The following is a 25,631-nucleotide window of genomic DNA, read 5'->3' on the forward strand; positions in this document are numbered from 1 at the left end:
GGGAGGATGGAGGAGGGAAATAATCAGCCCTGCAGAGACGACGGCGAGGGGTGTCACAAGTCTGGATGAGACCGTTTGATCATGAGGAGCATGACCAGCCGAGTGACTGTGGGCATCAGGGTACATGGCGCCTGTGGGTCCAGAAATCGGCTCTGTGGTGTCGCCCCACAGCGAGCTCTTTGCATGGCTGCAGCGGGGACGGTGGTGGATGGAAAGTTAGAGGGGAGGAAAGGAGCTGAGAGTGCAGGAGTCAGAAAGAGGGGTGTGGACGGGCGGGTGAGGAGCTTTGACGAGATCCCTCACACGGGGAGGAACGGCTGGGTCAACCTGATGAAGTTCTGGAGAGAGGATCGTTTCCGGCAGCTCCACAAGCACATGGAGAGGACCTTCAACACCCTCGGCCCCATTTACAGGTATGAGGACAATAGAGGAATGATGTCTTGAGTGTTTCGAAATATTTAAGAGCAATAAAAGTACACATACATTTACATTAAGAGTCTTTGATCACCTGGTGTGTGGCACTGATCGCTTTCAAATGTCACCATAGCCTTTCTGTGCGTATGTGTGTGTGTGAAGGGAGCACGTGGGCACCCAAAGCAGTGTGAACATCATGTTGCCACCTGACATCAGTGAGCTGTTTCGTTCCGAGGGCCTCCACCCCCGACGGATGACCCTGCAGCCCTGGGCAACGCACAGAGAGACACGGCAGCACAGCAAGGGAGTCTTCCTGAAGTCAGTAATGCTGATGTTAAAGAGACGTGATTTGTGGTCAGGGTTAGGACAAGTAGTAGTGGACAAGAATAAGCAATAATTGTACGAATGTAAGTCAATGCAGTGTTCCCTCAAGTGATGGAAACAAGCTGTCTGGGTGTGCGCATGTAATCACTTGTTCCATCATCATCTCACTTTTTTAAGGGGGTCATTCAATCAGTTGTGGAAAGTATTCAGCAGAAGTCTTGTTACTGTAGCTTTATAAAGCTCTTACATGTAGAATATTGATGTGATTTGAGCATATTTCAACTGTTCTGAAGGGTATTTAGAGAAAAATCAGCAAAATCCAGCAGAAACTGCTGTAGCCAGCCAGTGGGAGATGGCTTTCATTGCTGTGTTCTACCTCTGGGAGGTTAACAAAGGCTATATAGTTATTTTGAAACTGTTTCCATAAAGTTTGGAGACATTACTGAGGTGACAATAAACTGATGAAATCAGAGCCGCAGAGACGGAGATATATCTTAATCTCTCATATACGTTCAGCGTTTCATTTAAAACACTCCCCCACCCCTCCTGCCAGGTAAATAACCACATGTTTTAAACTCCATGTACTCTTTTTGTAACACGGTGTCGATGATCTCATCAGTGCCATTTTGACTGACTTTAGAAGATGTCCAGAGCCACAGAGGCCAACACATCAGTTTCCACAAGCGTATCATGAGAATCATCACGATGAGTAAATTGACCTTTAACGGTTAGAATTGGTTGTGTGTCCTTTTGAAATCAACTGCTGACTTTCATCTTTGGGTTTCCTCTGCAAAATGTCTCTGAAAGAACAGCAGACATGAAGCAATTACAAAGAGTGCAAAAAAACTACAAAGGCTTAAAAGAACTACAAATAGAAGCGAAACATCCATAACAGATGCAAAACAACCACAGAGACTTAAAATGACCGTAAAGAGACACAAAACTGCAACAACCAGACACAAAGAGATGCAAAAGAACTACAAAGAGAAGCCAACGCAAACATGAGGAAAGATTAAACAACAACAGACATAACATCACTACAAAGAGACACAAAGCAGCAACAAAGAGACATGAGACAATTTCACAGATATGCAAAACAACCACAGAGACATACAATGACAAGAAAGTATCATGAAACAACCACAAAGACACAAAACTGCGACAAGGAGAGGCAAAAAAACAAACATAAAGAGATGCAAACCAACCACAGAGACATCGGGGCACCGCGTTCTATTTGGGGTGTGGAGCTTTTTCCATGTAGTCAATCTTAGGGTAGTGTCACAGAAGTCAGTGGATGTGCAGGTTATTTAGGATTCAGGTAAAGAATAAAGGGTAAACATAAACTTGTTCAGAAACAGACTTTGACACAGAATATCTTCTTTACATGAATTTCAGTGGAGCAACAGCACATCTGCCTCAGAGCCAGTTTCTCTGCTTCAGAGTGACTGAACTAACGAGAAGCAGGTCGACTTTAATCCCCGTCTCCAAATGTTCTCTCCACAGGAATGGTGAAGAATGGCGAGCTGACCGTCTACTGCTCAACAAAGAGGTGATGATGAGTGCCGCCGTGAAGCGCTTTCTCCCCCTGCTTGATGAGGTGGCGAGGGATTTCTGTCGAATGCTGCGGGCTAAAGTGGAGAGGGAGGGACGAGGCGAGGAGGGGAGACGGAGCCTGACCATGGATCCCAGTCCTGACCTGTTCCGCTTTGCACTGGAAGGTTCGGAGGTCATCATCCCCAGTGTATTCTTATGTGTGGTTCAATTTTAAGTATGTATGGACCGTTTTATCCACACTGAGGCCACAGAATCCTGACCCATTTCTATACAGGCAAGTATCCATCCCCCCCTTCTTAACAGTCATGTCTTCTTTTCACCCAGCGTGACTGAAGCACTGTGGAAGAAGGAGGGTATGGATAAAAAAAAAAAAAAAAAAATCATCTCTCTGTTCTGACAGCCTCTCATTCACCCCCCAACAATCAGCTCTTTTGGTTGAGTCACGAACGATTACGTGGGCTGTGACACCGTCGCACGTCACACCACCTTTTTAAAATTGTTCAAAAGAAACTTTCCCCCTGCTAATATCTCCCTGCTCCTGCTCTGTCTGCTTTCAATTTAAAATATTCTCACCTCATACCACAGCCAATCTTCATTTCAACCCGAGGCATATCTGTCGTTAACATATTTTAGATGTAGGAGGTCAAGGAGAACATGCACCGTTAAAAATAGAAACACCAACAAAGACGCTCAAAGCTGGCACATTCTTCCAGCAGGTCTGCTGCTTTCATGTGCCTATCTGCACCATGCCTCATTCACAAGTGTGAATGCTTGTGTGACTCAGAGTGCTCTACACATGCATGCATCTGTGTGTGTGTGTGTGTGTGTGTGTGTGTGTGCGTGAGAGAGAGAGAGCGAGAGTTGATAACTTTGAGTCATGCTACTTTGCTTCTAATGCAACACAGCACATGAAGCAATGTGCTAAGCCAGGGTAGGAATAGACTGCCAAGAAACTTTATTTCAGTCAGTGATGTGTACTTAATATAACACAAACAGGTCTCACAGGGGATGGATGTCTGGTGGAGGAGAGACGCTTCCTCTGAGACAACATACGCACTCAGAGAACAACATTTTTTTTCTGTGGATTTTAAAACGCAGAATATTTTCTTGCTGTCATGGAGAGAAGTGTCTAAAAAAAACCCTGGCTGTTTGGATTTTTTTTTTCTTTTTGGTAATCCTTCAAAGCATGGAAATATGAGCCAGGAAGTTTTGAGATCTACTTAAATAACTGTCAACCTGGTGTTCATTATTCAGTAATGCCTTTATTAGTTTAAGATGTTCTTGTTTTAAAGGATAAGTTCACTCAAAAAATGGAAAGGCTCATTAAATACTTAAAAAGGAAAACAGTGTTGTAGCATTCTCCTAAACATCTGCAGTAGTAGGTCTTTTTAAAAAAAAAGTCTTTAAGTCTCCAGAAGCCAAGATTTGATTTGAAAAGATATTATTTAACACCCCTTATAAATCCAAACTCTTTACGGTAGCTGCCAAGCTAAAAGTGTTAGTGTGCACCCGGCCTGAAGCTCGACCCCGCTCTGAGGTGACTGGGGACCGGGGACATGTCAGACCACTTTTTGAAATGGCCCACGTATTTGTTAAAAATGTCCAGTAATAGCCCATACCAAGTTATGTTAACCAACTATGAGAATGATAATGCTTTGCTCTCCACCAGCACCTGCTGGAAAGGTCTGCTGCTTACTCCAGTGTGAAAATATGACAAACTTTTCAACCCAAGACCCGAAATGTACGTAACATAAGACAATGACACAGCTACAACATGCAGGACTATGTATTCATTCATTGTTTAGACTTATTGATGGACTGATTAGGTGGCCAGCTAGCTAGACTACCCCAAGGCTTACATACATATTGAGATCAACACTGTTGAAAATGGTCTTAACCATATGCAATTTAGGGCTTTACACCAATTATAAATTTCGGGGCTTCCAGACACTTGGATTACACCTGATGAGCTGTAAGGGGCCATTTTATACTTTATCAGCTGTCCCCATCTACCCTAGCTGTTTAGGAGAACACTGATTTTCTTTGAAGCTCCAGAAACTATGAAACTTCCCCTTTCCATTGGCTTTGGGGTAAGTAGATAATGACTACATTCTAATTTTTGGGTGAATTTATACTCTAATCTTGACGTTTCAAGATTTTGAAACACCTCAGTCACCCTCCCTCCTCTCCTCCCGCCTGTAGCCAGCTGCCATGTGATCTACGGGGAGCGTATTGGTCTTTTCTCCTCATCTCCCTCCCTGGAGTCCCAGAAGTTCATCTGGGCCGTGGAGCGAATGCTGGCAACCACCCCTCCCCTCCTTTACCTGCCCCCCCGCCTGCTGCTCCGCATCGGGGCTCCCCTGTGGACTCAGCACGCCAGTGCATGGGACCACATCTTCACCCACGGTAGGACTCCAAAGCCAGGGCATCATGGCTCACTTCACCTGGATATCTAGTTTATGTAAGTCTCTCCAATCTATTTCAGTATTCACTACTCCCATCTCACCTGCCACCCTGTCCTGGTCTTCTTCCAGCGGAGGCGAGGATCCAGAGGGGGTACCAGCGACTGTCTTCTTCCCAAGGTCGAGGGGCTGAGGCTGGGGCCGCTGGAGGCCGGTACACTGGGGTCCTGGGCCAACTCATGGAGAAAGGGCAGCTATCACTGGACCTTATCAAAGCCAACATCACTGAGCTGATGGCCGGAGGCGTCGACACGGTGTGTGTGTGTGTGTGTGTGTGTGTGTGTGTGTGTGTGTGTGTGTGTGTGTGTGTCTTCTCCAGCCTGTGTTCGTATACCTCACTTTAACTGATTCCCTGTCACCTCTCATCCCGTCCTCTCTGCAGACAGCCGTGCCCCTGCAGTTCGCTCTGTTTGAGCTGGGCCGTAACCCGGAGGTGCAGGAGAGGGTGAGGCAGCAGGTGAGGGTGTCATGGGCTCAGGCAGGTGGTGACCCTCAGAAAGCCCTGCAAGGGGCGCCGCTGCTGAAAGGCACAGTCAAGGAGACTCTCAGGTACAAAGAACTCAACACACATCCACCTGCGTGTGGCCTGAATAAGAGATAAGATAATTCATTTTAAGGCCAGAAACTAACCAGTAATAACACAGTGGCTTATTGCTGAGCTGAGGTGATGGATGTTAGTGGAGAAAATCCCCATTTGTCCCTCAGATCGATAGCATATCATGAAGAGAAATCATCTGACCTCAGGAGCAGCTGCCTCAGAGTTAGTGTCCATCACAAGTTGTCTCATCAACAGACGCCACCCATCTAAGACCTGGAATGAGAATTGACTACCAGTAATCCTGAGGTCCTGGCATTGACAGTGAGTCAGAAGTCAATCTGTGTGAATGAGTGTGTGTTTTCGGTGTTGTCCTGTCAGGTTATATCCTGTAGGAACCACAGTGCAGCGTTATCCAATCAAAGACATCGTTCTCCAGAATTATCACATACCTGCTGGGGTGAGTTTGTTCTCTTATCTGCACACAAACGTATTCGAGTGCATTCAGTGCTACAGCTGACTTCAGGGTTTCTCAACTCTCCCCTCAGACGATGGTCCAGGCTTGTCTTTACCCTCTGGGCAGGAGTGCAGAGGTGTTTGAGGACCCACTGAGCTTCAACCCCGAGCGATGGAGCAGCAGCAGCGAGGAGGGCCAGAGAGGAGACAGGACGGGGTTTCGCTCCCTGGCATTCGGGTTCGGAGCGAGGCAGTGTGTCGGGAGGAGGATCGCCGAGAACGAGCTGCAGCTCCTGCTCATGCATGTGTGTGACAGCAGGCAAGAGAAGGAGGATGGAGGGAGAGGTTAAGTTTAGGAAAGAGACTAGGGACAATTTAAGAAACAGAAAGTTGGGTTAGGGTCAGACAACACAATGTTCAAATAAGGTTAAAAGTACCCCAAATTGTACCTGAGCATAACCCTTGAGTTTATATATTTAGTTATTTTCCACCACAGCAGCTTGATACATCATGACTGTGATCCTGCTAAACATTTCCTCTCCTCCTTCTCTTCCACTCTGCCTTCACACCACCATCACCTCCTCCTCCCTCCTGCCTCCCTTTATCCCCCCTTCCTCCCACTCCGTCTAGGTCCTGCTGAGCTTCCATCTCAGCGTGTCGTCCACCGAGGACATCAGCACCACGTGCACCCTCATCCTCCAGCCCGAGACTCCGCCGAGGATCACTTTCAGCAAGCTCTGACGCACGCACTCAGAGACCAGAGTCGTGCTTTCAACATCTTTACGTCTTTAATCGCACAATTCAGCCCGCGTCAATCTCCCCAACATAACCCCCAGATGATACTCTCCTGAGCTGTTATTCTGGCTCCCTCATTCAGAGCAAGACTTCATAATGCTGATGAATAAAGGATCATTCCCTCCTCATGTTGTCTTCATTGCGGCTAAGGCAACATTTACACTGCTGTCCACCAGATGGTGCTAAAACTCACACCAACACATTTATTTACATTTGTCCTGCTTGTCCCTCCTCCTCAGTCAGTCTTGGCCTGCTTCTTGACTTCAACAGGTTGGTCACCTCACTTGCTAACCATCTAACCTTTACCACCTTTAATTCCTTTACAACGTTTACTGTGCAGACTGCATGCTGTGTAAGGAGTGTAAGCAAACGCACCCTGTTGTTTATGGAACATTGGTTTTTGTTTGATTGTTTGTTTTGCAGCTTGAAATCTTCCCTGCTGATTTCTCTCGCTCAGCCAGATATTGATCACTACACTTTGTCCTGTTCCAGCAGTTGTTACCATCATTTAATACTTTCCAGGGACCCGCACCTCACAGGTTAAAATGAATTGTTTGCTGCTGGAGACTAAAAGGGTGAAAGTTTTAATACTAATGCTGTCTCTCAGACCCTGTATCTTTCACTAATTTCTTCATGAAGTGTTTGATTTAGGTTTCATATTAGTGCACTTTGGTCGTCATGCGTAAAAACCGACCTTTATTCCAGTCTGGTAATTACTATTATATCGTTCTAGGTGTGTTGCACAGGGTACAGTTTCTGTAGTCAACTCAGGAACAAAGGTCTGTTTGTCCTTTGGCTAACGATTTACACCCTGGGATCATGTGTGACTGTGCACAGACACAACCCCACAGACTGCAGCTCCATGCACTGTTTCAAGAGGTCATTGAGAACCTTTGAGTCAACCGTGTCACTGAGTGGAAGACACATCATCTCCATGTGTCATCTCTTCTGTCAAAGTCTCACACTGTGAGATAACATGAGCCGTTATCAGCCCACATTTTTCTGGGAGACGAACTGGTTTATGTGTTTTCTCGTGAAACGGGAACATGCTGCGGTGGGTGGAAAGCAAAAGTGTGGAGGACAGCAAATTAGTGACAGACGTTTCCAAAGGTTCACATTAGAGCTGTAATGATTAGTCAAACGAAAGAAAACTGTTTGGTTTCAGTCATTTTTCAAGCAAAAATGTCAAACATTTGCTGGTTCCAGTTTATTAATTGTAGAGATTTGCTGCTTTTCTTCGTCATTCATCACAGTAAAGGAAGCGCCTTTGGGAGTTTGACTTGTCGTTGGATGAATGAGGAAATTTAACGATGTAATTTTGGGCTCTGGGAAAATGAACATTTTCTTGACATCTAGATTTAAGGATTCATTTTTAATGAAAATAGATGGTAGCTGACATCAAGAACCTGAAGCTGAATCGACATTTCACTCCTTGACAGTTTGTCCCACTCTCTGTTATAGATCAGCCTTTAGAGGAGGGATATGACTGGAACTATTGGCTTATGATTAATAGTTGACAAATAATTTACTATTACATGAGCCACTGATAAATTATATATAGCCTCAGGCTGCCAGGTTGTGGCTGGTGTTTGTTTTTTCTAAATTATCCCGATCTTTGTATTTTTAACACTTCAGTTGATCATGTAAAATCCTCAGATGTCCTGTTTAACCTCTGACCCTCCGGAAGTGCTGCCAGACATCTGAACTAAAATTAGAAACTCTTTAACATTTTTGACTGCTGACTTATTAACATTTATGTTTACAGGTGATTAACTTACCTTTGGCTCATTAGAGTAGAAAGTAAGGCACTCCTTTAAAACAAGATTTGATCTAATTTTCTCAACATACTTTCAGCAACAATTAAACATAAAAAAAAACACACACCCATGATCTTAACGACAAACAGAAACTAAAATATCGTAGGCGTCTGCGATTGACTTGTGATTGAAATCAGCTGCAGATACAGTCATGTTGAAAGTATTCAAAAGATTATCTGTGTCTGATTTTGGGTTAAAAGTGTGTCAAGGCCAAGGTCAGGATTAGATAACATGCAGTGAAGCAGCAAAGTCTCACTTTGCACCCTGATAGTTCAGTGCCATCACAGGGCTACTGACATAAAGTATTTCCATTTTTAGCATTGCTTGGCCCAGTCACTGATGCTGAGTCACCTCCACCAATTCATCCAAATGAACTCAATCCAAATGGTGCGAGTGGGAGGAGAGATGAGGGGGCAGCAGAGGGGTCAGAGGGAGAAAATGAATGAAAGAGACTGAACTAGGCTTGTCCAGGTGACACTCGTCTTAAGAGGATGACAGGTGCACGGCCTGAGCACAGACGAGGATAAAGGCACGAGGAGGAAATTGAGAAAAATTACAGAATAAAGGGGAAAAGGAGGAACTGTGCCGTGGATTTTTGTTTAAAAAATGGAGGGTTTTTCCAAATCAGGTAAGTGGCCGAACAATTTTCTTTTGTATTTGAGCTTTTATATTATGATCATACAACTTAAGTATTATCACATATCCAAAGATGACTAGGGACTGATTTACATGGATTTATTGTGAAACTGAGCTGCAAGAGCCGTTGTGTGCCTTGGTTGATCAGGTGATTCTCAGTAATAATTTGTCATTCTCCAACATCTGTGGTTGCATTTAAATCACTCAGCTGCCCATTATTAACTTATTGGTCAGATTATGCAGCACAGTGTCTATTTTAGATGCTTTTGAACTTTAGTGGAGAGTCACAGCTCTGTGCAAACATCTGTCCACAGGTCGATCACACACATGCACCCTGACCTGCCTTCATGCAGGAATGTGACCCTCTCCGCAAACATGTAATTCCTGGTACAACCGGGCCTCACCCATCGACCCCATCCACCTTTCTTATCAAGGTGCACTGACTGATGTTTTGCAACCGTCTGTGACCCAACTTTATTTATAGTCATCCTTTCCTGTAACAGGCACCTGTATCTATGTATGTGTGTGTGTGTTTCCATGTGTACACCCTGGGAAGTGTCAGAGGAGGCTCTCAGTGGGAAACGTAATGATGTGTGCAGCAGCGCGGCAGAACTGGGTCACCGGGAGGTGTAGCGAGAGAGAGAGAGAGAAACTGACAGCTACCGAATCCACAGGATGGAGGAGCTGTGCCTGTTTTGCTAACGTTATCTGCAAAAAAAAAAAAGAAAAAAGAAAAAAAAAAACCCTCCCAGTCACCGTTGCCATGAGGGAGTTTCCTCTGCAGATTTCAAGCTTTGTCCCTCTGTGTTTCTGCGTGTCGCTCCACCACAGAGGGCTTTAATTTAATTAAATGCAATTAAAACATAACACTTTGGGAGACAAGGTCTTTACATTAGGGCGTGCAGACCAAAAGATAACAAATCAACAACGCAAGCCCTAACAAATTCTCCAGTTTTCAGTTTTTTTCTTTTCCTTGTCAGATGCCTCCTCTCATCACCTCAGCCTCTCGTCCTCCTCCCCTCTCCGCCCTCCTCATCCTCACCTCTTCACTCCCGTTGTGCCATGAGCAGCGACCTTGTCTGTCAGGCCCCTATCTCCTCGTCCTTCTCCTCCCTGGTCTTTGCTCTCTGCCCCCCCGTGGAGGCAGAAATTGCAGACTTGACTGACTGTGACATCCTTTCAAATGGATGCCATTGTACCGACTCAAAGCCCTCAGTCAGGTAGACTATAAGGCTGAGCGTGGAGACGTGGGCTCCGTTTACTGCTTTTTACACTCAGGTTTTGTGCAGCAGTAGTGACAGGTGGAGTCATTGGGATCATCCCAATTTGAGAGGCGGGATTTTCTTGTCTCACTGTAGCTTGGCTGAATCTAAATGACTTACTGGCAGTGTTGGGGAGTAGTGAGCTACATGTAGCTTATCCATTAGTCTGAGTAGATTTTGCGGTAGTTTGCTTGTGGTTTAACTACATTTATATTCACACAGTGATTCAAGTAGTTACATTACTTTTTTATGGTCTTTTACCAAAGACTATAAACAATTTTTGACCTTAAAAAACTTTAATATATTAGTTGTCAGTTATTAGCATTGATAATTGTTGTGTATTAGCAGGGCTCTAAGTCCAAAAGTCTGCCGTGTGTGTGTGTGTGTGTGTGTGTGTGTGTGTGTGCGCACTGGTGCGCCTGAATTTTAGCAGATTTTCCAAAGAACTGCTTTTTATTGTCATCTACTGAGTTTGCAATTCTCCTATTTCCTGTTTTATTTTGAAGTTCTTCACTCATGTGTTGTTTTGCATTTCATTTCCCCTCTATGTGTGAATTTGCATCCTATCCCTCCTGTGCCCTGTTAGTTAATGAGTTAATCTGTCCTCTGTTTTATGTTCCTGTGTCTTCGTGTCCCTTCTACCATGGTTTCTTTCTGTTTTTTCTTGCTCTTGTTCTTCCTAGTCTATAATTTGCCCTTTTGATTTGTACTTTGCTTTTCTTGGTTTGTACTTTGTATTTTGGTATTTTTGCACTACATTTTGAGGTTTTCAGCTGGTTATTAAAAGCTGACTTTTTGCTTCCAATCCTGCCTGCCTCGTAAGTGTCTTGCATTTGAGTCTGCGCCATTTTGCCACTCGTCATATTTATGTTGTGTTATATTAGTGTTTTTTTCCTAGACTTGATGCTCCACCAGTGCCTTCGTTAGAACTACTAAAATTAGCTTTATCTGACTTGATATCAGGATAATAACTTATCAATACTATCACTACTCACTATCACTATATCACTACTAGTCATTCTATGTGAACAATTTATGGTTACAGATAATAGCATATAAAAATTTCATGTGAGCAAAAAATAGATATATAGACATATTATCAACTGAGCATTGAGTTTCCACCGTGTTACTTCAGGTAAGGTTTGAGAGGGGTCCTTCACATAGATTCTCCCAGTCAGGAGCTCATTTTTCCGATTATTCTGACTGAGCCAAAAATCAGCGAATGAACCAGCATCAAAGTAGAACTGTTCTGCTTTTTCACACTCTGATCTATGGATTTGTTATTTGTTGGCCCTTTGTTGTTTTTCAGTCAGAGATGAACGTGTAGCTTGGACAGAAAGCAAAAAATGCAAGCGAATCACGTCTCCTCTGAGTTTGAGAGTCTCCTCTGAGGATACAAGACATCTCAGTTTACCTTAATTCCTTCTTCGGCAGAGAGGGGGATAGTATTTTATTGGACTGCATGTGAAACCAGATCCTCCTCACTGTTGTCTGAGAAACAGACTTTTCGGAGGGTGGAGACCTCTGTGTTTCAAATGTCACCGTGTAACCCTGTATGTTTCCTCCAGACAGCATTAATCTCAGCCTTCCTGTCACCTATCAAATGCCATTTTGTCGCTGAACTGCAGTGTTTTGTTTTCACGCAGCCGACTCGTATGGCAGCTGAATGTCAGCATGTAAATCCACATGACCCCTCCACGCTGTAGTTAATGTCAGGTCAGCTGTACCTTCACAGTCCGTCTCCTCCTTTCACTCTAAACACAAACTATACGAGTTTTTAACCACAGACATCACACACGCATTTGTTTAATTTGTATTCTCAGGTGGAGTTGGCAGCTGAGTTTTCATGACTGCCTTCACCCCGCTGACAACATTTTCTCTGTCGCTACAGCTCGCATCAGGCGCTACTCAGAGGCGATGACACTGCCGGACTCTTTCATCCAACGCCAGCAGCTGGATGCCAGCATGGCTGACACCTTCCTGGAACATCTCTGTCTGCTGGACATCGACCAGGAGCCAATCACAGCACGCAACACCAGCATAATCTGCACCATCGGTGAGTGTAGGCAAATGGCTGCAGACAGTGAGTCTCAGTTTCAAGTTTGTTTTCTGGTGACTGTTTGTCATCGCTGGCACTCAGCTCCTGGGTGCTGCCGGGTGGCCCTAAGTGTGTTGGCAGGGTTTGAGTCTTGGCTTTGTCATCCCGGAGCTCTGTCTGCCCAGAAAGAGAGTAAAATAATTAGACGGAAACACAAAATACAAATTGCTACTTAGTCCCTCCAGAGGTCTGAATCTCTAGATATCACCTTTCATTTCTCACAAAGGCAAATATCTTTTAACAGCTCACCAAAGGGGCTTGTTTCAAAGGTGTTAAAGTGGCAGGTAACACTGATAATTTATCATTAATTGATCTGCCAATTAGTGTTTTTGCCAATAATAATTGGGAAAAATTCAGAAAATTGTTAAATTTGACACATTCAAAGTGCCTCTTTTGTCTTAGCAAGAGTCCAAAACCCAAAAGTATTCAGTTTATTATCACAGAAAACACAAAAAAGCAGCAGATGGTCTCATTTGAGAAGCTTGAATCTGTGATCATTTATCATAGATGTCAATTTTCTGACAACTTACTGTTTATGCTCAGTTTTAATGTTTAACTCCTAGACCTGCAATTTGTGTATAATAACCCTATATTGGCATGTTGGCCTTTAAATAACACTGTGATATGTTTAGACTAAATCTTGATACACTTTACTTTGAAATCTTTTGAAATTAAAATTTTGAAGCACTTCATTAATGTTGGGGCTTGGTGAGAAGATCAAATATCACAATACTGTCATTATTTCTGACACTGGTATCGGTTTTGGAACAAAAACGGCTGTTTCTCTTTCTTCTCCGTTCAGGTCCTGCATCCAGATCAGTCCCCAAACTCCAAGAGATGGTGAAGGCAGGAATGAATATCGCTCGTCTTAATTTCTCTCACGGCTCACATGAAGTATGTACAGTGCCTGTGTTTCAGTATTTAAACACGTGTGTCAGTCATGTATTGATTCTCTGTCTGTCTCCCTCCCTGTGTCTGTCAGTACCACGGCGAAACCATCAAAAACATCCGAGAGGCGGTGGAGACAATAACCTCCGACCCCTTGTATTATCGGCCAGTTGCCATCGCTTTGGATACAAAGGGTCCAGAGATCCGCACTGGATTAGTGAAAGGGGTAAACATGTTCTGCCTCATCCGTCAAACAGTCTGAAACAACCTGTCACATGCAGTCAGGTGTGAGAGGTGCTGAAAGATATGTCGACTGCTTCGTGTCTTCATCGTTTTCTACAGGTTGTCGCAACTGTTGTGTCCTCTTTTGCTCTCTCGTCATCAGATTATTGTGTTGTTCTTTGTGTTGCTGTCGCACGCCGTCTGCTCTGCAGAGCAAATAACTGCAAGCTGTTGGAAACCTCTTCATGCTTTGATTAGCTTACAAAACGCTCTGCATGGTGTGGGAGCTGCACACTGATTCGGGCTCATTGTGACTCTTCCAAAGTCTGTTGAGTAGACTAATTGGAGGATACAATTAAGATACTAACACTAGAGCTGTACATAACTGCGTGTTGTTGATATCTTATATTATATATTATTATTATATATATTATCTTTATTTCATGTTCTTACAAGCCTATTCTACTTTGCTCTCACATTTCAGGAACAGAGTTAGGAGTTACAAAAGTGACGCAGGACTAAAGTGACGCACTGACAGTGACATATTGATTTATGCTGTAACAGCAATATAGTGCATTTCTAATAGGGCTTATGGTAAAATTATCACAGTTACAGTGATGCTTCACCACCTGAAGTTAAGGGTTTAGAGATGTTTTTCAATCTAGCAGAAACCATAAGAACTGATCTGAAGAATAAGTCATAGTTCATTTCATTCAAAATAAAGTGGTCAGGATGTCAATTGACATATGTCTTGATCATTACCTAATGGTTCATTAATGTATTATCTTCCAGTCTGTTCTCCAGTAGCTCTTCAACAAGTTTATCTTCCTCTGCAGTTATTTTAGTGAAAGTAGCGCAAAAGTAATCGGCAGGACTGGTTATCGCTGAAAAACTTCGATACCAGCACCGGTACCGATACAGACACCTTTAACCAATAGCCAAAAAACAATTCAATGAAATCCAGCTTCATTATACATGCACGTGGTCAGCCTCATCTCTGGGCATGACCTAGTGTTTTTCCTGCATGCCTCGAGGCAGCCAATCACCAACATTATTAGATCTTGGCACAACAAGCTTGCTGCTTTCTTATTGGCTCACTGATGCTGATGAAGTTAACTTATTAGGTGTTGACAGTTGGTGAATGACAAAACATTTATCGATTACTGGATAGTATCGAGGCCTTGGAAATACTGACGTTTGATACACGGCTCTAGTAATCACTAATGCAATACTCTACACAGACAGTAATAATCGGAAGTGACTTCTTAAATTCAAATGATGGTAACTTGTAATATGTGATACATTACATTTTGGAAGTAACTTGCCCAACACTGATCATGAACACTGTTAACAACTCTGAGAAAGACCAGAGGAATGCGCTGAGTAACGGTGAAAATAGGAAACAGGATCATGGAAAATAGATGTATAAGCACATAAAAGGAATGTGTTAACACATTTTTTGTAAGAAGAAACTTATTTACAATAAACCCACCATCATTTCTTGCATGTTTTAGAAGAGGACATTTTACATTAACAGCAAGAATGTGGATAACTGGAGAAAACAGCAGACACAAACAAACGAGTGATGGTAGAAGGTGACATATTAGTGGGACGGTTATAACAGTTGAAGTCTATGATGTTATCACATCACCACTGGTGCTTGAAATGTTTGAATTAACAGAACGGTTCAGCCACAGGCATCATAACACACAGACCGGCCTGTTGAAGCTCAGCATGGATTTAGACAGCATGTGGAGATGAATCAAACATGTTTTCAGCTCGGCTCCGATGCAGGTTGTGGTTTTGCAACAGCAAACAGAGAAAGATCCACACTCAGGATGAGAAAACCAAATATTTGATTCCAACAGACCGAGGTGCATCAACATACTATAGATGAACACAACACGACTTGGAGGGTTGCCATATATTGCAATTCTTACGTGCCATTTATTTATTTTTTATTTATTTAACAGTTTTCTTGCCAAATTTGTGAGTAACACACTGAGTTTGTTGGTTCTTCTGCTCTTGGGTAACAATATAAAGCACAGATTGTACATCACCGTTCCTGTCCACACATTCCTACAAACCATACCATGATGAAACTCTGTGCTTGCAGCACAGGTTTTCCCTGTAGAGATCATGTTCTTAATCAACTAGTGATGACACATGTTTGATAACATTGTCCATCCATTCGAAGAGATATAGAGGTGATAATGGTGTTTGCTGACCAGTAGTCATTTCCTTGTGTGTGTGTGTGTGTGTTTGTTTAGACGGTGGAGGGGGAGGTGGAGCTGGAGAAGGGCAGTCGTGTCCGTGTGGTGACAGCAGAGAGTGACAAAGACAAGACGGACGGGAAGATAATATGGGTGGACTACCCCAGCCTGCCCAAAGTCCTCAAGAAAGGAAGCACGATCTACATCGACGATGGCCTCATTGGACTCAAAGTGCAAGAAACAGGTCACACATATTAAGTTGTCTTTAACAAAGCAGTAATGTGACACGATCTTACCTCTTATTTTCTTGTATTATGAGGAATATTTGATTAATTATGCAAGATAGAAACATCAAAAGTAATCTTGACAAAACAATATAAAGGAAAGAGAAAAGAAGAAAGAAAAAAAGACACACCAACACAAGCATATACATATATATATATATATATATATATGTATATGCTTGTGTTGGTGTGTAATAAGAGGTAAGATCGTGTCACATTACTGCTTTACACACACACACTTGGATTCAAACATATATCTGCATACATAAACATAAATATTCCTCTCTGCCATTATCAGGTAACACTTCTCATTTTGTTTACCCTACTTTATGTTTATCAGTTCACTGGTGTACAAAAGGCCCCTGATCAGCCCGGTCTCTCAGTCTGAATGAGATATTTTTTTCTTACCTTGCTTGGCTGAATAAGCTATTCATGAAAAGACAGTTCCCCTGGAGTCCATCAGCCCCTTAACAAAATCTGCCTCCCCACCATTATAGTACTAATGTAGTCTGGATCATATCTGAGGCTGCTATAATTAGAGGGTCACCTTGTATATATGGCCTCAGAATTAAATCAGATTTATGACTTGAGTAATCCCAGATACGTTTATGGACCTTTGCGCCTGTAAGTTGGAACTAAAGGGCTTTCCAAAAGTAGATGCATACTTTTTTCTTTAGCTCTTTCATATTTACACTGAACTGCATTATTTCCTGCAAGACAAAGCTTTTCTTGAAATGTGTTAAATGCTTTCTCCTTCGAAAGATGACACTACACTCCTTTATCAACGCGGTCGTTACAAAACAAATTTAGCGTTGGCAATCGTCAATTCACGGATTCAAAGCATTTTAAAGGAGAAGAAATATGAAAATTCAGTCATTATATACTCACCACGACTCGAATGGAAAGACAGGTGAAGTTTTGTAGTTGACAAAACATTTCTGGAGCTTCGCAGCAAAACAGAGGTGCAGCATTCTCCACTTAGAGTAGATGGGGAACATAAAAATCAACAACAATTGCAATTGAACATGAAATGGTTACATACCGCTCATCTGGGAGTAATCCAAGTTTCTGAAACCCTGAAATCTAAAATTGATTTGAAAAGATGTTATTCATAGCATCTTTAAAGACAGAATTTTCACCGCTGTTATGCTAAAAGCGTTAGCACGCCACCCGTCTGAGGTGGATGCAAGAGCTTGACCCCGTTTCAATGTTGCAAATCAATTTGGGATCTCAGGGCTCCCAGAGACTTAGACTATGTCCGAGAGGCTGCATGGAACCATTTATATTCTTTTGATTTACAGTTTTGGGTGAACTTATCCTTTAACTCCTTGTCCTCTGCAGGTCCTGACTGGGTGGACACAGTGGTGGAGGCCGGCGGCGTGCTGTGCAGCCGCAAAGGCGTCAACCTCCCCGGCTGCGACCTGATCGGCCTGCAGGCGGTCAGCGAGCGAGACGAGGCCGACCTGAGGTTCGGGGTGGCCCAGGGCGTCGACATCGTGTTCGCCAGCTTCATCCGCTCGGCCCAGGATGTCAAAGACGTGCGGCGGGTTCTGGGGCCACACGGGCGAGACATCAAAGTGATCAGCAAGGTGGAAAGCCGGCAAGGGGTTCAGAAGTGAGTGGAGGACTAACACTATAAATAAAAACCATTAAAGCGTGGTTATTTTGAGCTGGGGGCAGTGAGAGTGTCATAATGAGGCTGTGACAGGACTTATAAATCCAGCGCTCCTGTGGACGGCCAGCTGTCAGTGATGGATGGACATATGTCAGCTCTGGATTTAATGCATCTGTAATAGGCGATGTGTGCCCCTGTGAGTAATAGCTACCAATTAAAATATCTGACACAATTCATGTCACAGCTCCCTCATCTCCATCGCTTATCTCACGCCCCCCCCGACTGTTAAAGTTTGGCTCTGATTTAGATGTTGGCTCATGCTGCTTACGTTTTCCCTGATTATGATGCTCTATGTCAATATTTGGAGGGAAGAGTCCTGTTTAACATCTCCTGCAGCTGTTTTTACTTAAATCGTGCTCATCACATGTTCCTGCTCTTCCCTGTTTACACTGCTCACACATTCATAATGTAGGATTTAGATCTCAAAGCAACAAAATCCTCAGTATGTTCTCAAGATCCAGAAGCAGTCAGCAAAATCCTGTATTTTTGAAGCTCAAAACGCATCCTGGATGAACACAAACAGTGTGATTTCACTCCTCTCTGCTTCCTCGTCCCTTTTGTGCTCTTTTCCCAACTCCCTCTTTTCATCCCAAACCCTGAATCCTTCGCCTTCCTCATCCCCGCCCCTTAATCTCTCTGTCAGTTTTGAGGAGATCCTGGCTGAGAGCGATGGCGTTATGGTTGCCAGGGGCGACCTGGGGATCGAGATCCCGGCGGAGAAAGTCTTCATCGCCCAGAAGATGATGATTGGACGCTGCAACTCTGCCGGCAAGCCCGTCATCTGTGCCACACAGGTCAGGGACGAGCACGCGCACGAGCACACGTGCGCAGATATGATAAAACATGCAGATTTAGACTCTTAACTACAGTGTTAACCAATCAGGTGTCAAACGGTGTGAGCAGACTAACATTAAAACCTAACAGGCACACATTAACCTTGCACTCCTACATAATGCACTCGCACGAACACACACTCACTTGTCTGATGAATTCATCCTCAAAGACACACACACACACACATTTCCTCTCTTTCACACCCCTCTCCGCTTACACGCGCGCACACACACACATGCATGCACACTCCTGCAGCCATGTTGAGTCACAGTGCTGTATCTTGTTTATGCTACAGCTCCTGACTCAGAGTGACAGCGTTATAGCAGGTTTGCTACTCCAGACCCGAGCCCACAAACAACACCCACACACATGCACACACACACACACACGCACTAATCAGCATTAGCAGCAGCTTTTTAGCTACTACAAAAATGCAGTCTCTCAGGCAGCGCTGCGAGCTATCTCATCCTCCAACTGTCTGCCCAGCCTATTGACTCATAATACTGAGTCTCCCGCTTGCCAATAGTGATCTTGCGGAGTCATCTTCGCCTGCCTCAGTCTAACTGATTGCTCATTTCTCCCTCCACCGCAGTCCAGCCATCCACAAAGCCATTAGCTCCTCTCCTCATTGTCTCGCGCCTGTGTGCCTCACATTTCTTTCTCATCTAGGACAAAATTTGACACATAAAGTGGCTTATATTTGATGGATTAATCCCTCTACAGTGTCTTATTCACTTGAGATATTTCAGCTGTGGTTAAAGTACTAATGTGAAGCTGATGTGATGTGTGTGTGTCCGTGTGTATGCAGATGCTGGAGAGCATGGTGGCCCACCCACGGCCAACAAGAGCGGAGGGCAGTGATGTGGCCAATGCTGTGCTGGATGGGGCCGACTGTGTAATGTTATCTGGGGAGACCGCCAAGGGTCTGTTCCCTGTGGAGGCCGTCGCAATGATGCACTCGGTGTGTGTTTCTGTGTGTGCGTGATGTCCACTCTGTTACATCTGACTTGGGGCCCTCTGATAACCCTCTCCCCCTCCTCACCCTCACTCCTCTGTTGCTGTCTCTCAGATCTGCAGGGAGGCAGAGGCGGCCATTTTCCACCAGCAGCTCTTTGAGGAGCTGCGTCGCCTCACTCCCCTCTCCTCCGATCCCACAGAGGTCACAGCCATCGGAGCGGTGGAGTCATCCTTTAAATGTTGCGCTGGAGCTATCATAGTCCTCACCACCAGCGGCAGGTGTGTAAAACAAACCTATCACCAACAATGTTGGTTACAAAATGGCTAGAAATGAGCAACTTTTGCAACTTATACATTTATAAGCGACATTTCAGTTCTTGACCTTCTTAAGGCAAATAGTGTGATAGCTCAACAAAAAAAAAGTCCCAAACGCAGACTCAGAAACAGGCAGGTTGAAGCTTTAATAATTATGGCTAAAGTACAAAATCCAAAATGTAAAATGCAAGTAATAAAAAGGCTGGCAACAATAAATTTGGCAACAAAAAATCAACAAGGAGATACCAGAAAATTGAAAACAGAGGAAAAACCATAAAGTCATGGGGAACAAATCAGGATCACAGGGAACACATGAGAACCATGAAACCAACACAGAGTAAACGGAAAAAAAACCAAAAAAAAAAACCAGACTGACGTAGACAAGCGCTAATGAACAAATGAAACACAGGAGTGCACAAAAAATAAGATGGGGAAACAGAAAGACAGGACATGGAAAGTAAAACATGACAGGTGAGGAAAAACTTTGATCATAACAGTGGAAACTAAACTGTAAACCTACAGCCATGACAAATAGATTGTGACAATGAGAAGCCATCTTAAATATGGGAGTGGTTGAAGGCTCAACTAACTGACTGCTGGCTGGCGCTTCACTATCCATCGCACAGATGTGAGCGTGGTATCAATCCTGTAAATCTTCTAAGCTTTTTTCCCAAAATGTCCAACCAATCTTTTTGAGCTATGGTAAGATTTTGTTTACTCTTAATTAAAAGGTGAGCACGAAGGACACAAAGTCCAGTCTCCCGCATTAAAGTCACAGACATACCACTTCCTGCTTCAGTGGTCTGTGGTATTGGAGATGAAGTGCTGAGTCATCCCTAGAGAATGTTGAACATACTGTAGACTCAAGCAAACATGTCAGTAATGTTTTTCCTAGTTTCCATTCTTCCCTCTGGACAGACAATACAAGCTGTTAGAGCAGCAGATGTTGTGGTTTTTTTATCCCACAGCAAAGATTCAATATTGCACTTCTGTTTCTTGCATCCTTAGGGCAGCTTTTTATGCTGACTATAACCTTTACTGTGTAGCCCTTATGTTTTTGTGTGTTCTGACTTCTTCTCTTGCCAAAACACATATTGCTCTTCTCTGAAGACATGCACTCACATATAGATACACTATTATGTAAATGTATATTTTTGCACCACCATGTATGTAGACCTGCCTCCACATACACACAGGCACCACATACAGAGGGTGTCAAATTGGAGGATGGAGTTCAATATCTGAGAGCAAAAGCATGACAAATGCAAAAATCTTCAGTTCTATCACACTTCATTACTCATAGAGAGGCTGAGAAGATCCAGTTGACCTTGATTGCAGATCACGATTGTAAGCAAACAAGACAAAGAGTCTACAGCGATGCTATCAGCTCTGAGAGGCTTTGCTAGGGCGCAGCAGCACCGTGAGCTAAATGCTAATGTGGGCATGTTTAGAGGCTCACACATGACAAATGTACAGACTGTGTTTAACTCATACAGTGCTTGCCATTTTGAACAACTTAGTTTGGTGTGTTAGCATGCTTACATTGCCTATTTTATACAGTGTATGTAGGAGCACAAAAAATACGTCTGAGACCGATCGGAGTGGCATCAGTTTTTTGGTCATAAACAAAAAGTGTAATACAAATAATATTTACTGTGATATCTAAAGAATTTTAGTTTAAAAAACTTTAAAAAAAAAGAACTAACATTATCAAGAGAATGTGAAGACAGAACAGTGTTGACATTTTGCAAAATGGCTTTGTGCTGTGTTGTAGGGATATCTGTTAAAGCTAGCATGCTAACCTGCTAGACCTTTTCCATTTTGTATCTCAAGAAGTGATAGTCGATAGTAAACCAACACTTCACTCCAGTCCCCCGAGCTCCAGGTCCTGGCAGATTTAGCTAATATGGCCGCTAGCTGTCAGGATTACTGAAATTATTAGATAACAGCAGCTAGAGTTAGCAGTTACTCTGGTGATGTGCTGCCCCCTGGTGAAATGCCAATTCTTACATGAGGGCCAAGTTTAGAGGATCAAAGTCTTGAGGATTCATCCTAAGGACACAAAATTGGATGGATAGTTGTTGAAATGTTGTGACCAACAGAGCAATCCCTTGAGCCATGCCGCCTGCATGGCCAAACAGTGACTTTGAAAGAGTGTTCATTATTTCATTTTGATGACTTCACTCCACTGATGTCACTACAACTGCATTTAGATCAATTGTGCTTTTAATCAATGTGTTAGACTCCACCACCGCCATCCTTCAGTAAATGGGGGGAATATCTTTGAGAATAAAGGTGTTCATAGAGTTCTACACTAAGGAGCTTCAAACCCGTGATGAACAATACTTATAATGACACTTTATGTTGTTTTTTCCTTGAATTTGTCACCTTCCTCTTCTTATCTCCAGGGCAGCACATCTCCTGTCCCGGTACCGGCCTCGCTGTCCGATTATTTCTATCACCAGAAGTCCTCAGGTACCGTCTGCCTCTATGAACCACTTGTCTTTCCTTAACCCCAGCGACTGAATTGTTGACTCATAGTTTTAAAAATCAACAGTGTGTGATACCGTCAGTATTTACTCTCACAATCTGTCGTAGTCACAGTGCTAAAGATGTCACATTGGTCTCTCTGACTGTGTTTATGTGTGATATTTAGCTGGGGTGTATTTCTGTTTTATGGAGCATTTTACAGCGCTGTTTGCTCGAAGATAGTTATTTCAAAGTATGGTCAGAGCATAAAATGTGTCACAAACGGTCTCATAGTAGCTCAAGATTACATTAGATTTTCAGTGTGGAGTTAATCCACATAATAACCTCCTCCTCATGCTGTAGAGTCAGGGTCAGGTTCAGAGCCACACATCTGGACCTGGTTTGACCCTGTGACCCTAATTTTGGCAACCTCTGAGATTACAGGGTGTTAATTTCGAATGTAGAAAACTGTATTTCTTCAGGAGAGACTCACTGAGAACCGGCTCATTTTTTATGGAGTGCCCTCTTTACAGCGATGTACAAATAATACGAGTGAAAATAATCAGTCGACATTGCTAGCAAGAGTTAAAAAGATAAAACAGTGATGGCTGCAACAGACAAATGAGAAATGAGATGTAAGATGTGGTAGATGTGATAAGATGTGATAAAACTTGGTGTCTTTATCTACAGCAGGTCTCAGGTCAGAGAGAACAGACCTCTCAGCTTTTGTCTGACTTTAGTGCCATTGATTCACAGTGACATAATGTTGCGCAGTCATATTGTCCCTGGAGTCATAAATCAATACACAACGATATAAATCCAGGGGGGCACGACTGCTTATTTATATTGCTGATTTTTGACCTTTACAAAGGACCTCACATATGCCCCACGCTCATGAGAGAGATTTATCAAGAACTTTATTACATCTGGCACAAATGTCCACTTGGTCTCAAGGATGAACTGATTAGAATTAGGTGGTCCAAAGGCAAAGTAACAGTGACCTCTAAAAACATGTTTCCGGACATTAATCAAATCAAGAATAGAGAACTCAAGGACTTTTTTCCAAAAGGTCAAAGGTCAGCTTCTCAGCCACATCCTAATTCTCTGCAACAACACATTTCTGGCCATTATTCAACGGCGCAACTTAGAACAGAAACCATAGCTTGTGTTTGGGGACACTAATGTCGGGTGACCACTTTGGACCTGCGGCGATTGCAGAGCTCTTTTGTGCTGCTGGGTTTAAGATGTGTGTGAAGCATCCATGTTTTAGAATTTGTAGCTTCTTAGCAGCAACATAAATATTTGAAGGTTTGTCTGCTGTCATGGCAACGTCTTTGTGTTCAGGCAGCATCACCTTTATTGACCAAGCATTGGAAAGCAGATCTCTCTTTGGTTGATCTGATCATAACTGATGTCCAGACAAAGTCCTTAGCGATCTACAATTAAACTTCACCATATTTACTTTAGAGGATCACAAATGAAAATGGCTTGACAAAGGCTGAATTAGATCAATCATGGGCTCATTGTGGCCGTCAAAATCTTGACTATGCAGAGGAGCTGGCAGAAATGCATCACCTTGTCGGCCACTGCAAAACCACATTTCACGTCTCTGTCGTCTCCCTCAGGTGGCCCGTCAGTCTCAGCTGTTGAGAGGAGTGTTTCCTGTCCTCTTCCACCCTCTGCCTGCTCCCGTCTGGGCCGACGATGTAGACAACAGGGTCAACTTTGGCATGGATATAGGTCAGCGTGTGTGTGTTTGTCTGCCTCCTGGTTATTTGTATGCTATGACGCCATCTCACTCACACACTCTCCTGTGTTTCCCTCCTCAGGAAAGGCGAGAGGATTCTTCAAGTCAGGCGACATGGTGATTGTGGTGACAGGCTGGATCCCAGGGTCCGGTCACACTAACATTATGAGGGCGGTCAGCGTCCCGTAACAACTGGACCTGAGTCTACTACAGTGTTGAAGCCCCCAAACATATAAACGTGACGACCACCACGACTTTGAATAAAATAAAAACCACTGTCATTAATAGATTGAGGTATTAAATTCACAAGTGTTTCTGCAGTATCGTCCTTATTACTGAAACTAAAGTTGTGGTAAGGAATTGTTGCATGTGTGTGTCTTGAAACAATGACTCCCTCCAAAATTAAACTTGAAACATTAACCTTAAGCCTCACTAACTGAGCCGTCCAGCCTCTTCTTTTCAACTCTGATATTTATGGGAGTAATATTGAATTGAAAATGAATATTATCTCTTGATCTGCCATCGTCGAAGCATATCATCATTGGTTGCCGATACAGAATTGGGAGATAAGGCTTTTATTCCTGTTCATAGTCCTGAGCTTATCTGTGACAGCGCAGCCCTTTTGGCTGTTATGAGTGGTGTCGGGCGATGCCGAGATGACTAGTATTGAACCGCACTCCTTTGTCCACTGAGATGACCCAGATGCTGACATCTGTCTGCGGTTGTACCATAAACTAATTACATCTGTGACTGTGCGGCTCCTCCTCGTGTGTCATGATCCTCCATATGACGCCCTCGCTTTTCGTCCACATGCTTTCTCCCTGTGTTGTGTTTTCTTCTGGGATGTATATGCCCTGAGTCCTGTATTAGATTACCTATTCTATTCCTGTCCATGTTTACATTCACATACATAATGAGCTTACTGAGCGCATTGTTCATTGGTCTTTATCGCAATCTTATCTTTAAAAATGCATGGACGCATTTAAAGCACTCAGAGAACATACTTTTATACTCTTTTCATCAGTGGGAGAAATTTTCAGATCTTTTCCATAAGAGAAAATGTGCCGAGGGAGTTTAATTTACAGCATGCATCATATTCTATAAGATCAACATATGTTTGTTGCCTCACTGTCTTTTGAGAACTTCAGATATCTAAAAAGTAATTCTAATGTCTAATTAGTAATTCAGTTTCAGGAGTAGGGGGCTTTTCTTAGCTCAGTAATGGAACACTTAATCCTTCAGATTATCAGGAATTTCTTTATTGAAAAAGGGTATGAGCACTTTTAAAAGACCAGTGTATAAGAATTGGCCACAATCTCCGGATTGGCCATCATATTCCAGACATAGTCAACTGTCAGCTCTATTATAACAAAATGGAAGCATTTGGGAACAACAGCAACTCAGCCACGAAGTGGTAGGCCACGTAAAGTGACGGAGAGGGGTCAGCGGATGCTGAAGCGCATAGTGCAAAGAGGTCGCCGACTTTCTGCACAGTCAATTGCTAGAGAGCTACAAACTTCATGTGACCTTCAGATTAGCCCAAGTACAGTACGCAGAGAGCTTCATGGAATGGGTTTCCATGGTCGAGCAGCTGCAGCCAAGCCACACATCACCAAGTGCAATGCAAGGCGTCGGATGCAATGGTGTAAAGCACGCCGTCACTGGCCTCTAGAG

At 43.4% G+C, this 25,631-nt stretch overlaps 2 protein-coding genes across 6 annotated transcripts; both read left to right on the forward strand.

The window, feature by feature from the left end:
- The first annotated feature begins 35 nt into the window (after positions 1 to 35).
- LOC119006071 (cytochrome P450 11B, mitochondrial) lies at positions 36 to 6,664 on the forward strand. Of its 2 annotated transcripts, none has more exons than XM_037074410.1 (9): positions 36 to 413; positions 577 to 732; positions 2,242 to 2,456; positions 4,495 to 4,698; positions 4,827 to 5,008; positions 5,137 to 5,303; positions 5,671 to 5,749; positions 5,838 to 6,064; positions 6,376 to 6,664. In XM_037074410.1, the coding sequence occupies exons 1-9, from the start codon at positions 82 to 84 to the stop codon at positions 6,383 to 6,385; spliced, it is 1,572 nt and encodes a 523-aa protein (XP_036930305.1). In that variant the 5' UTR covers positions 36 to 81; the 3' UTR covers positions 6,386 to 6,664. The 2 variants fall into 2 exon arrangements, with proteins under 2 accessions (XP_036930305.1, XP_036930304.1); XM_037074409.1 differs by having other exon boundaries at positions 37 to 413; positions 5,838 to 6,050.
- Positions 6,577 to 24,393, forward strand: pklr (pyruvate kinase L/R). 4 transcript variants are annotated; one of them, XM_037074405.1, is made up of 12 exons: positions 6,577 to 6,810; positions 12,147 to 12,311; positions 13,156 to 13,247; positions 13,336 to 13,467; positions 15,734 to 15,920; positions 17,302 to 17,575; positions 18,279 to 18,429; positions 19,278 to 19,430; positions 19,539 to 19,705; positions 22,150 to 22,216; positions 23,836 to 23,950; positions 24,040 to 24,393. In XM_037074405.1, exons 1-12 carry the CDS (start codon positions 6,717 to 6,719, stop codon positions 24,144 to 24,146), a joined length of 1,704 nt encoding a protein of 567 aa, XP_036930300.1. In that variant the 5' UTR covers positions 6,577 to 6,716; the 3' UTR covers positions 24,147 to 24,393. The 4 variants fall into 4 exon arrangements, with proteins under 4 accessions (XP_036930300.1, XP_036930301.1, XP_036930303.1 ...); XM_037074406.1 differs by lacking the exon at positions 6,577 to 6,810 and adding an exon at positions 8,828 to 8,985; XM_037074408.1 differs by lacking the exon at positions 6,577 to 6,810 and adding an exon at positions 9,403 to 9,427.
- Positions 24,394 to 25,631: the final 1,238 nt, after the last annotated feature.

Source organism: Acanthopagrus latus, chromosome 17 (assembly GCF_904848185.1).
Source record: "Acanthopagrus latus isolate v.2019 chromosome 17, fAcaLat1.1, whole genome shotgun sequence".
Classification (NCBI taxonomy): domain Eukaryota; kingdom Metazoa; phylum Chordata; class Actinopteri; order Spariformes; family Sparidae; genus Acanthopagrus; species Acanthopagrus latus.

What these genes read in the sequence shown, in the direction of transcription:
- LOC119006071 (XM_037074409.1), top strand. Translation starts at nt 82, where the DNA reads ATGAGGAGCATGACCAGCCGAGTGACTGTGGGCATCAGGGTACATGGC. An exon ending in GGACCACATCTTCACCCACG is followed by an intron (nt 4,699 to 4,826) that starts GTAGGACTCCAA and finishes GTCTTCTTCCAG; the next exon opens with CGGAGGCGAGGATCCAGAGG. An exon ending in TGGCCGGAGGCGTCGACACG is followed by an intron (nt 5,009 to 5,136) that starts GTGTGTGTGTGT and finishes TCCTCTCTGCAG; the next exon opens with ACAGCCGTGCCCCTGCAGTT.
- pklr (XM_037074405.1), top strand. Translation starts at nt 6,717, where the DNA reads ATGGTGCTAAAACTCACACCAACACATTTATTTACATTTGTCCTGCTT. An exon ending in CAGCATAATCTGCACCATCG is followed by an intron (nt 12,312 to 13,155) that starts GTGAGTGTAGGC and finishes TTCTCCGTTCAG; the next exon opens with GTCCTGCATCCAGATCAGTC. An exon ending in CCGTCATCTGTGCCACACAG is followed by an intron (nt 18,430 to 19,277) that starts GTCAGGGACGAG and finishes GTGTGTATGCAG; the next exon opens with ATGCTGGAGAGCATGGTGGC.